The 13,516-nt window shown below is 31.7% G+C and overlaps 1 protein-coding gene across 1 annotated transcript in view; it reads left to right on the top strand.

Moving 5' to 3' along the window:
• Positions 1-13,516, top strand: part of LOC131853476 (neurogenic locus Notch protein) — a 161,071-nt gene that overhangs the window by 104,930 nt on the left and 42,625 nt on the right. The window contains exon 4 of the mRNA XM_059204371.1: positions 7,001-7,345. Coding sequence (XP_059060354.1) covers positions 7,001-7,345 — 345 coding nt within the window. The remainder of the gene's footprint in view (positions 1-7,000; positions 7,346-13,516) is intronic.

Here is a 13,516-nt window from a genome sequence, read left to right as displayed (position 1 = left end):
TAACTAAAAGTATTTTTATGAATTTCTTATTTATTATTTACTCTATTGACCCATAAAATATGGTAAACAATAAAAGATGGACTTAATGCTAGCATTCCATCCCAGTCAACCTTTGGGAAGTGAAAAGATCCCGATTGCGAGTTAGCAATAAATGCGCATATTATTTACAAATATAAAGTAGTAATAAATATACGTAAAACTTCTTTCGGGAGATTTAAATGCATAATATTGTTATTGTTATGTATACTATAAGTACAATCATTCTAAAACCAAGGTGCAGTTGGTCAGTACGCATAAAAATAAATCTATGATGAAATTTCAAATTTGGAAGCGATAGTAATAGGGTTAACAATTTAATAAATAAGTTTGTTTACTTAATACCTTCTGTATCTAAATATATAGCAGATTTACCAATAATGAACGATTACTTTGCTACTATTTATCCTGTCAATATTGTTAGACAGACTGTCTGCCATCGACTAATATATTCTTAAGGAAACACAAAGTGTCTTCGAACAAAAGAAATGAGATATGTTTATTCACAACTTTGTTGCTATTGACGTTTATCGTGCAGTAATTTTCATATTTGTAACAAGAATAGTTCGACCTAATGATGTTCAATTAATTTTCCTTATTGAGAAAATATTTAATCCAATCAATGAAAGAATAATGTTACTGACTATTGATATTACTATTAATATTGCGTCATGTATTTAATTAGTAGATAGGATTATTATTAGTATAGATTAGTATTTAAGGTTCAGCGAAACGCATGTGACACCTCCGCTGCTTTGTGTTCAAGAGTCCATAGGCTACTGTAAGCGTTTACCATTGAATGGGCCGTGTGCTTGTTTGCCATCAACGTAGTATAAAAAAGGAGATAGAAAGCAACATTGATATTACAAATGTTTAATCACATTTTTATAATCCCTCTGACATTTTGCAAATCTGGTTACAGATTCAAGCTAGTTTTGTAGGGATTTGATTTCCAATTGAAAGTTTGTATATACACGTTAATTCTGAAATTCAATATATAATATTCAGTGTATGAATTATAAAATTTATATGGATTAAGATCATCAAATAAATAAGAAACACAAATTATTTCGAGATGCTGGTGATTCATCCTTTATAAAATTAATAACACTGTATAAAATTTTATATCTTGACATAAATATTAAACAGGTTCATAGAATCTAATAATAATAGTAAATAGTCAAAACTCAAAATCTTAATTATATTTCCTTTTATATTACAAGGATTTGATCAACACCGTCGCACGTGAGAACGTTTCAATTACAGTGAAATGTTATCTATCAACGTAACGATAGGATCTAAACTATAAAAAAATATATAATTTAAATAAGGCCAACAGATAACGTAATCTACGAAGTAATACCTCAGGCGAAACTAGTTTATAAATCAGCGAATTAAATCATATTGCAGATAACAGAAAAAATAGAAGCAATATATTTTGGAAAGTCGCTTGAGTTTCGCACTTCCTTTCAATTTCTGGCTTCTTACGAATGTTAAAATGCAAAAGGCTTTAATACCTAAGTACTAGTGTTGAAAATGAATTTGTCATCCGTATTATTTTGATGGTAAACGTAGGTATAACCCGCTTGTAGACCAAGACTACTGTAATTTTGCCGACTGGTTTATTCTATGGATTGTGTAATTAATATTGCTTTCAATTTTCGTGTTCCGGTGTTAAATTAGTTAGCGCAGTTGATATGAAATTGACTAGCAATTAGAAAGGAAGAATCTAAGTATGAAAGATGAGTGTGTAATGACGTGTTTGGAACTGCAGAATCAATGATAGATGATAAAGCTCGCTATCCATATATATATAATTTATTATTAATTATGTAGTTAAATTTGTCTAAAGATGTTGTAGATTTTATGGCGCTTATTGTTATTACTCATTGATATAGTAGATAATAATCCTGGACAATTCACACAGCTCCATCTAGTCCTAAAGTAAGCAGAGCTTGTGTTATGGATATTAAACACTTATATACACTTTTTACTTATACTACTTTTTACATAAGTACATAGAAAACACCCAGACCGATACAAACAATCAACACATTAATACAAATGTTTATACTGTGCAAATCAAACCCTTGACCATCGGAAGTATGATTATGTGTATAAGTCGCAATTGACGCCTATTTGAACAAGACCACGGTTATCAGGTCATTACGTAAAGCCCGAGTTTGTACGTCTGAAGAAAGGGCGAGCAGAATAGATATTTGCAGGTCGCAGTATCGCAGGTCTACCTGGTAATAGCCCAAACGCATTGTTAAAAAAAGTCCGTAGTGTTTCTTAAGTGTTGCCATTCTCCGGAGGACTAAGGTTCTCCGTCCGTACATTAGAATTAGGAGAGAAACTTGAACTATCATTAAAAATAAATAATAATTACATGCGATAATATGCATATAACACCTACTTCAACAATATTTCTCTATCAAATAAATTGAATTGAATTTACAAAACCAAATAGCTAAGGAATATGATTGCTGTAGATGATTTTAAAGAAACAGGATATTTTATAATTAATAGAAATAATGTTTATTCAGACAAATTTAATATAACCACTTTAGAATAGTCATATTTTTTATCTCATCGCAAGAAGAATGAGGAATGAAACTTGCGTGTTTCTCTTTTATATAAATGTTGTTCAGCATTAAATTTTTATGATTTTTTATGAATACAAACTGCCAATATCACGTTTAGTTTAAGGTCCTTAAAAGATCAATTTTAAATTTAAATATTAGTAACCGGTTTACAGCTTCTACAATAATATTTTACAAGCTTTAATATTGTACTTGCTTTGTAGTGTTTCTATGCAATATATTTTATCATTATTTATATGAATAGATATGTATATCTCTTTAATATTATAATGAGGTACCTAATGCTTTTAAGTTTGTATGTTCGGATTACACTTCGGTATTACTGATCCGATTTTGAAGATTCTTTTAGTGTTGAAAACAATAGTACTATAGCACGCTTCAACCAATTGGAGCGGAGCTGCAATGAAAAAAGTTGCTTGGTTCAGCGAATTACCTATTTATGTATATATATGTATATATCTTATATATTATCTTATAAATAAAATTGTCGTATCACAATTTTAGTAACCCTACTACTCCGAAACGGCATGACTGATTTTTATGAAATTTTTATAGGTAGTTACATATCAATAGGTTTGAGAATCGGTTACTATCTATTATTCATACCCCTAAGTGGTTTGGGTTATCCCCCCCAAAAAATTATATTTAAATTTTTATACAATTTTTTTATAATTTTTATTAATTAAGTAAAAAAAATATATGGATTTATGTATTTTAATGACGAATTATGGTCATTAAAAAATACATAAAACCCCAAATTTTCATCCTTCTACCATCATAATAATAATCATAATAGGGGTTCTATTTTTTAATAGCGATATTAGTACTTAAATTTATATGGCAAAACAACTTTTGCGGGGTTAGCTAGTATATATATGTTGTGTATATATATGTGTGTATATATGTAGTATATATATATGTTGTATATATGGTATATGTGTATATGTTGTTCTCTATTCACTCTATTCTCCCAAATTTGAATTTTAAATACTGTATTTATCATAAACATGTTCCACTATTATTTGAAAAAAAAAAACGAGCTGAGTTTCTTGTCAGTTCTTCTCATCTCGATATCATTCCGAACTGACGGTAGATTTGACTTATCATAAGAGTCTGTAATAGACCTACATGAATAAAGATATTTTGAATTTGAATTTGAATTTGTTGTTAGCGCTTATCCGTGTGCTTATAATGTGTGCCGTATTAATAATTTCAAGGTGTTATTAACCATTATCACAGTCACATTATCAGAATAAGCCATGTGAAAGCCAATAGAAAGTCCGACAATTTTAGTTTCCTGGATTACATAGGTTCTATTTGAGATGTAACAGTTTTTTATTGCTACGCTACTAGTGTGTAATTTGACAAATTACTGTGTGAATTCTTCAATTTGGATTCGTGATTCGTTAACATTTACAGATATTTTATTATTTGGTGCCATGTCTGTTTGGTGAACGTTAATATTATTTATTCAATATTGAAAGTACATATTCTTAGACGACCTCGGTGGTTTAGTGTTTTAGCACATCACTTTACTTCTGATGGTGGCGGGTTGGATTCCTCGCACGGCACAAACGTTTATATTCATGATTTTTGGTATCGGTCTGGGTGTTTTCTATGTATAATATGCAGGTACAGAGTAAGCCTGTTTTCAAACGGATAATTTTTGATTATCTCTTGAATGAATAAAACGGTTTTTAATTATCTATTGTTGTCATAATATGTATGTAAATTTCTCTTTTATTTAATTTTATTGGTGTATAAATGTGCCGTGTATATATATATTATTATGTATTATAGTAGGTATATATTTATATTTATGTATGTATATTTGTAAGTATTTTTAAAAAAACCTATTTACCTATGTTAGGTAAAATTATAAGTTAGTCCTTTCCCACCACTGCCCATCAACCGCTTTCTGTTCTTACCTTCTGTTCTTAAGGGTAAGCTAGTAGAGAATGCCATATGGCATTAAGCTCGCCAAATTGTACAATTTTTAAAAGAGCAATAAATAATAAATATAAAAATAATTAAATATGTATTTACGAAAAAATGTAGGTATATCTATGTATGTGTATCAGTTATTTAGTATCCATAACACTAGCTTTAGCTAGCTTAACCTCGGTCTGGATGGTGCTGTGTGAATTGTCCTGAGATTATTATTATTATCATTGTTGTCTCATTGTCACAGCTTTTGGTGGTTTTTTTACGCTTAGTGGCGTATTATTATTATTACTTTATATATTAAATCAACTGTTTATCAAGAGGATTTGGAGGTGTTATGTATTCTTCTCTTTTGAATCTATAATTTAAATAAATCGACTTTTAAAAATATATAATGAAATGGTGTACTTGCTTTAATAATTTAAGCTTACGGGGCACTTGTGGAGTGTGATACGATAAGCATCAGATCGTTGCGAATTCATCAGTAATTAATCTCGATTATTTGTAGGGAGAAGCGCATGGCGATGCAAAGACGAGCTATTATTCTTTATTCTCTTAATATTTTTTTAATGTATGATAATGGAATGATGCACTAGCCAGTGCTGATGGTTTACGCTGGCAGGGCACCAGTGGAGAATGATAAGATGAACACGAGGTTAGGTCAGTTAGCCCATCGCGACAAATTCATGAGGAATTTATCACGGTGGTTTCCAGGGGAACCGCGTGGAGGTCAACCTGACAATGGTACATTGTTAGCAATAGCGTCGTTAAAATATTACAAAAATGCTTATATGGCGGTTAGGAGCTAGTTGTTGTGTAAAAATTAAAAAGTAAATAAATACCGTTTATAGATCGTGATATCAGTGCAGTAAGCTGATTTCAATTGGGCTTGTTTCAACTAATCAGACTCAATTCAAGTACTTAGGCATGTCGATTACTCAGACAAGCATTCCAATTAATGACGAATTTGTTACATACGCGTATTGGTGGTGGTATTGCAACCATTAGCTGTATATGGTATGATTCAAGGCTATATGACTAGTCCTTTGAAATAAATAAATAACCCTGGACAATTAACACAGCGCCATCTAGTCCCGCGAGCTTCTTTTATAAGTACTAGACAACTGATATAAATGTTTTTTCTTTTATAAATACATACATCTCAGACATAGAAAACACCCAGACCGATACAAATAATCATACTCATGAATACAAATGTTTGCACCGTGCGAGGAATAGAACCCGCGATCGGAAGTAAAGCGGTATGCTAAGACCACGGACGCCGTTTTATTAAAAGTTAGGCTTTGTTTATTTCTATCTTGTACTGACGTCCTCTGTGGTCTAGCGCGTAAAAAGGGTTTAACTCTTATTTCCGATGATCCCATGTTCGATTCCTCGCACGGATCTATCGTGCCAGGACCATTGTTAACTTTACAACATTGACCGTTCTATTATACGAAGAAGAAATTTCTTTAAGTAAAATCATTAACAATTTAATTATCATAAATTTATAGTTCAACAGATTAAACGTTGTCAAACGACAGTCCAGATATATTAATTATATCAACTGGTTTATATTTCCGATTTTACGTCATATTTTCATCTTAAAGACGCTCGGATTTCATTAAATTAATAGCGCTATTAACATTTTATTGTATTTCCAACTCGTCTACAGGTGTTGCATTACAAGTATTTCTCCTAATTTCTAAAATCCTAAAACTTATCTCTAAAACCATACATAGCTAAAATATAATAACTTTTAATAATGTATATTCAAGTATTATGACATATTAATAATATACAGTGCAATGTTTTGATAAAATAAAACTTGTTTTCTGAATATTCATATAAATTATAGCAAGTGGGTCCTTTACGCAGAAATAAGAGATACTTAAATATTATTTATTGAGCCGTAGTTATGGTAATTTATGGGAAACTTTTTAAATATTTCACACATGTTTATTCTGTGTGGAACATAAACTATTTGGTATTCGTTATTTTTTTTATAAATAATAATAATAATAATAAGTCCTTCGTTACGATTGATTTTAACATATTAATGTATTGGTAGGATTCTAATTAGTTTAAATAATTTAAATTCTTGTTTGTAGAGTAAATATAAATTGCAAAACCAATAATCAATTTAGGTACATTTAAGTAATCTATAATGTACACGACTTATAAGTACATATACTTATATACGTCTGTTCAGAAAGGCTAGAAATAAAGTAATTCTAGAAATAAACATTTTGTTCCACTGAACAAAACAGTGATGAATGAAGAGTTATTATTAATATGTATTCATTGACAAAATAAAAAAAGATAAAAATACACTATTATAAGAAATTATTAATAGAGAGGTTCAAATTTAATTTCAAATTAAGAAGGTTATTCATTTTTTATTTTCTTGTATGCAGGCACTGAATGCTCCCACGAGGACCACTGCGCGTCACAACCATGCCGCAATGGGGGACGGTGTGTTGCGGACAATACAACGACTGCTGGCTACTCTTGCGCCTGCCCACCCGGCTTTACCGGCCCGCGATGTACTGAAGATGTGGTAGAATGCTCGAGTGGCTCCGGGCCGTGCCACCACGGGAGATGCTTCAACACCCATGGGTCGTACACGTGCGTCTGTGACCCTGGGTACACGGGCAGGGATTGTGACGCGGAGTATGTTCCTTGCGAGCCGTCTCCTTGTCTACATGATGGAAGGTGTACACCGTTGGATCAGCTCAGATATGAATGTGATTGCCCTACCGGTAAGTGCACTTTTTTAATTATCCACCAGGAAACGAACTTTGATGGACGTAGTAATTTTTATTTCTTAGACCAATAGAAATTACTGACTTAATTGACATCTTGTTAATCCAAAGAATTGAAAGCATTCAGAAATTACATCTATTGCTGAGAATTCTTTCTAAAAAGACTAAAATCAAATTTCAAAGTAAAACTAAAGTACCTAATTTTGCTTCTTAATATAAATTGTAAAACTATCATCTGTATTTTTTTATGGATGATAATGGAATGATGCACCCTCCTGTGCTAACGGTTTGATTTTGGTAGGGCGCCAGTGGAGAATGATAAAATGAGCTTGGAGTCAGTTCAGTTAGGCCATCTTGGCAAATGGCAATTTACCAGAATGGTTTCCAGGGGAAACGAGCGGAGGTCAACCTGAATGGTAGATTGCAAGAAATGTGGTTATGACTAACAATTCCTTTCCCCTTTGCCATCATCTGCATTACACACATGCAGTTTTAATCGATGCAATTACTAAGCGAAACCGAGCTTTCTGATCGCTTCACCTAGTTACTATACATTGGCCTACTAAAAGCGTGTTCTAAAGAAATTACAAGCAATACCGGATATTTTTACGCATTTTATTTACTTACTTCTTTAGTAGCAAACAGGTACATATTTGTAGCTAGCTTTCTTAAAATTAAAGATTAATTGGACCCAACCTGAATTATTCCATTACTAAACATTGGCATAATATTTTAGATTTTTTCGATTCGCCATTTATTTCCTATATGTGTTTATAAAGTAATAATGTTATTCAGATTCTAAAATTCAGTATCTTTTCATCTTCTGATTCATATCAACTGTCATGTTGAAGCTCACGTTTATATATTATCTCTTATATAGTTCATCCATCCTTTCTAATGTGTTCTTTCCTTTTAAGGCCAAGCATCAAAGATAAATTCAGAAGCATAGCTTTAGCCACTTCTGCATATAAGTTTAAATTACTACGTTTAACCCTTCCTTTCCTTTACTATGTTTAACCTTTCCTTTTTTTGTTTAATAAGGAATAATTATTCCTTCTTACCGCGTATATACTCTGTCACAGAATTATATTAGTTTAATTTCTTTTTATTTTAACGATGCAACTTTCAGATCGGTAAGATATTTATAACTTGGCTGTTAGTTTTTGAGTTCTGCCTCGTTGCCATATTCATGTTATTATTTATTGCCATATTAATAAATATTGCGATTAATAACCGAGACGTTGCTGATGGATATGGTTTTATATGCGTCAATTTTCTATACATGGACATACATAAATAAACATGCATTGCTCTTTCATAAGTCTCGTATCCTTTTTAGATCGTGTTCATGTCGTCATCGCAGTATTTTATTGGAATAAATTTTTGTATGGTACTAGCTGTTCTACAATTTTATTTGCTTGGAACCCTTTAATTTCTGTTTCCTTAGGAATTTGGTCTTGTAGGAGTTGGTTTGCTAGGAATTTAGTCTTTTCTTACATATTTGTATTCTAGAAGTTTCGGTGCTTATTCTATTAGACAATTATCTACGCGTTATTGCAATTAGAGGGTTTTCTAAGTTCTGATTATGTTTCATGATTTGTTTCACTGCTTCGAATCCAATATATGTCCTTTGGTTTTTCAATATGTTTATCAATCTCCTTAATTATAAATTGAACATTAAAACTTACATTATAAGTGTTATACTATTTTACCAGAGTGTAGATATTATTTGTTATTACACATTTTCTTCCTCTCTTTCTAGAATTATACTATGAATTTATATAGCAATGTGCTCAGTAAAAAACACTTGAAATTAAAGATCGAAATATCTTTAAAACTTTTCCCATTTATATTGTTAAAAATATAACTTTTTTTTATCCACATCAAAATTTTTTAGGATTAATTATAATATAATTGCCCCTTATGTTCAGTGAAACTGTAAAGGCCAGCTTCGGCCAACAGCATTAGATTAGTTCGAAAAAAGATATATGAGCGTTCTTTTTGACCTTCTTCTTTTAAATCGGTTTTGGATTGTCAATGGTTTTATCAGATTATAAAATGTGGCGCCATATACTTTAAAGTATAAATGATAAGAGGACAAAAGCGCCTCTGGGTGCAACCATTATGTTATCTGTACAACGTTTACAAGTATAGTATACCGGTACCTTATGATTATCTAAGTGTACACAGAGTAATAATTTAAATAATAGACGATCCACTCCATAGCTAGCTCTTTTAATTTATTTGGTTTTAAGTAAAATGTTGGCTTTGGTTTTTGTTTTATCTATGGGTCAGTATTAATGTTTTAAATACGAAAGTTGTCTGTATTGGTATCTGTCTATTTCTTACTAGATTGTATCTGTATGCCATATATACCATGAGGCCATATTATATCATATAAGCTATATTCGTTAAAAAATGTATAGACAAAGTCGTTGTTACCTGTTCTTATAAAAACTAAGACGGAACCACATCAGGGAAACGTCATTCGATTAGAAAATCATCAAAATCACCTTCCTTTATAAATGGGCTATCAAACACTGAAAGAATTTTCAAAATTTGTTCAGTATTTCCAGAGATAAGCCTCTACAACCCCACAAACTAGATAGGTAAATATAACACGGAGAAAACAGAAGATTTATTTATTTATATACTATTTACTGCACCACATATTTTATAAAGAAAGAATTTTGATAAATTCAACCCCTAAGGGGATAAATTAACGCGAGCGAAGCCGCGGGCAAAATCTAGTATACTATAACTGTGCGAGATTTCGTATTCTTTCGTCCGCGCAATTTTCGTAAAAAGGGGTATAAAGTTTTTGCTTTACGTATTAATATATACACCCGCATTCCAGTGATCATCGCCAGCACCCATTGGCATGTACGTACATGATGGTAATGACATCGCATGGGTCCCAGGTTGCGTGTCTGCCTGATTTATTGTCATGCTCTAGGTCTGAAAGTCGGCCGTGGCCGCGGGCAACCACGACTTGCCCAGTTCAAATCGAAAGCTACACTTAAACTAACTTAAGTCGAGTTATAAATAACGTTTCTGTTTATATTTATACGCATTGAGATTCATTTAAATAAATATATGTACGTACGTAATATATTCTGACATTCATAATTTTAGTATACTAGCTATTAGTATATGCGCAAATGTGTCCGCGTGGAATTTAACTATGTCATAATTTAGTATCGTAAGTTACTCTATAACATTAGCTATCTTTCAATATTACAAACAGACACTCTAATTTTATTTATATGTATAAATAAAGGAGTACAGAAAGATAATATTTATGACACTTAAAAATATATAAAATTAATATGAAAATTATTACATATTCTACCGTATGACACAAACATATATAGTTATATTCAAGTATGAACGTTATTAAGGTTCTATTGCAAAAGTCTATAAACAAAATTTTTTCTACTGTAAATTAATTCAAATTTTAATCAATAATTTCTCGTGTGGTTGTATATAAATTTGAAAAAATTTTGACTAGTAGTTTAATCCCTAAATAAAAATTAAACTAGTTGACATACTTAGATATATTATTATCTTAATTTTCTAAATAAATGAAGATTACTGTAATTTTGTGACGGTAACAAAAATAAGCATTGCATCTTGCGCATTCATTACTGTTGGCAATTTAGTTAAAACAACCGCGAATATGCGATATTACGACATCTTTGTGTTACATAACATTTTTTTATATAGCAGTCGGCGCCGCATCTCGGCTCGGCTTCATTAGCTTCATTACGTTATTGCAAAATGGAGTGCTGTTGCAAGTTGAATTGTAACCGGTGCTTCTGTTTCTGCAAATATTACCAAATGTACACTTTATATAAAGTCATCTGTATTAGTATCTACGATGTCATATAATTCTGCCACCAGTACCACCTTGCTTTAGAAATTGTTACCATTTGGAAGGTACGATACGGTAGTTAAATCATAAAGATGAGAAATGCTTTGCTTAAGAGGCAATTGTTAAACGTATAATTTGTAGTGTTTTTTTTTTATGATAATGGAATGGTGCACTCGACTGTGCTAACAGTTTACGCAGGCGGAGCACCAGTGGAGGATGATAAGGTTAGGATGAGGTCAGGTCAGATTGCCAATGTGACAAATTCACCAGGAGTTTATCACGATGGTTTACAAGAGCATCCGCGGGGATGTCAACCTGACATGTTGGCTACGGGGCCATCAGTCCACATCCATCCTTCCACCAAAGCATGAGTATCTACTATGCCATCTAATTCTACCACCAGCATATCTTACTTTGTGAGTAGTTCGGATTAAAGGGTGAGCTATGGTAGTTAAATTGTTGGGTACGAAGACGTAACTTATGCCTCAGGTATACAATATAAGTTAAACAGTAATTGGCCTTCAACCTCCACCTTAAGTCTTTCCGCGGGTTTGGAGTGCCAACTGCACTCGATTCCTATCGTTTGGTAAAAAGCAGTCAAGCAGAAAGTCCTTCAACGGATTTGGGTTATCATCTGCACTCGCCCCTTATCGTTTAGTGAAGCTGTAAGGGCTACGGCCAACAGCATTAGAATAGTTAAAAAAATAAAAATTTTCTATCAGGAGGGCTGGTAGCAATTTTGCTTCCAATTACGTAAAAAGACGCTTCGTGTACAGTAATTTTAACGTTGATTCATTCAGTCGCAATTTGTGCTAAATACCTGTTAATTTGATACGTATCTCACGGAATTGTTACATATCTGTTAAATTAGTCTTGGGAATAGAAAGCAGACTTTTCTTGTCTTAACGTAGGTAACTACGATTCTTCACTCATAAAATACCAGCAGTTTTACACCACTTTGACTGTTTCCTTTTTATGTAGGAAGATAGCCAATATCCTTTATTTAAATAATTGTCTCGTCAAATTTAATTGAACACACTTATTTATATTAACGTTATTAGTAGGTTTAGTTAATATCTTCCACTGTTCAAATATTTAAAAAATAATATTCTTGAATAATAGACCGAGTCAACGTGCTCCCTCTAATATGGTTCAGTACAATGAATTGGCTCATTGGTCATACTCGTGAACGGGTGCTGCTTGTGGGTACCAAAATACAACATTGCTGGTGATATCACTATATTTTCCATAATTTAATTTAAAAAAAGTGTGTATTTGTAATCATGTCCAAACTTATTTGAAAAGAATACGAGCTAAGTTTCTTGTTAGTTCTTCTTAGCTCGAAAGCACTCCGAATTGACTGTAGATTTAACATATAAGTGTTTATAATAGACTTACACAAACAAATATATTAATTCATACGTGAGATTATAGTTCGAATTTATTTATTTAATTTAGATCATAGATAGAAATTATTAGATTCATAGTTACGAAAAATATTAATAGTTATTCCAGAAAACTCTCATCAGACACTAAGTTAATGAAACAAATATGTTACCACTTAAAATAGAGTGGCAATGACATCACAACAATTTTAAGTGTGGGAATAGTAATGAAGTATATATTAACACCCCCGGTAATACGTCTTGTTTGGATGCAGTTGTTACGTTTTAATCATCATTTTTCTTCTATGAATGTGCTGTTCAGATGTTTATTTTTATGTAACTTTACCTTTCCTACGGACAAAATATGTGAAATTACATTCCCTGAAATTTCACTGTCATATTATTATACCCTTCAAGTTGAAACATAACTTACAAAGCTGCTTGGTGAGAGACAGGTAAAAGAGTTTCTAATAGGTATGCAAACTGACATCCAATTAAATTAGTGATTTATTAACAAACTCACATAAAACATAAATTAAAAATTGATTAGCTTTATTCAATAATAATTTGTTTAAACGTTCAATAAATTTATATTTTATAGTTTTCTCATATCGTTTGCTGAACTCTTCAGTCTATTAATATTGATTAAGCGGTAAATATATTAACGAACTCTTTGATTCTTTTGCCGCCATTTTGGCGTCTGCGATGACCTCACAGATTATTAATTAGGAAACACATGTTTGACAGATTAAAATTATAGCAAGCACATGTGCGTCAAAGAGTAAGTAATGTAATAGTTTCCGTGTATTCAAAGCAAACTTATGGGAATGATGGGAGTGAGGCCTCTCACACTTTAAATATGTTAATCTTTTGTAGTTTATGTCAATTCCGATTCTCAAATGGTATGGT

The sequence above is a fragment of the Achroia grisella genome, unplaced genomic scaffold (genome assembly GCF_030625045.1).
Source record: "Achroia grisella isolate CSIRO2021 unplaced genomic scaffold, CSIRO_AGI_Agris_v1 utg902, whole genome shotgun sequence".
Classification (NCBI taxonomy): Eukaryota; Metazoa; Arthropoda; class Insecta; order Lepidoptera; family Pyralidae; genus Achroia; species Achroia grisella.
The sequence above is the reverse complement of the archived record's forward strand: the minus strand, read 5'-3'. Positions and strand labels throughout refer to the sequence as shown.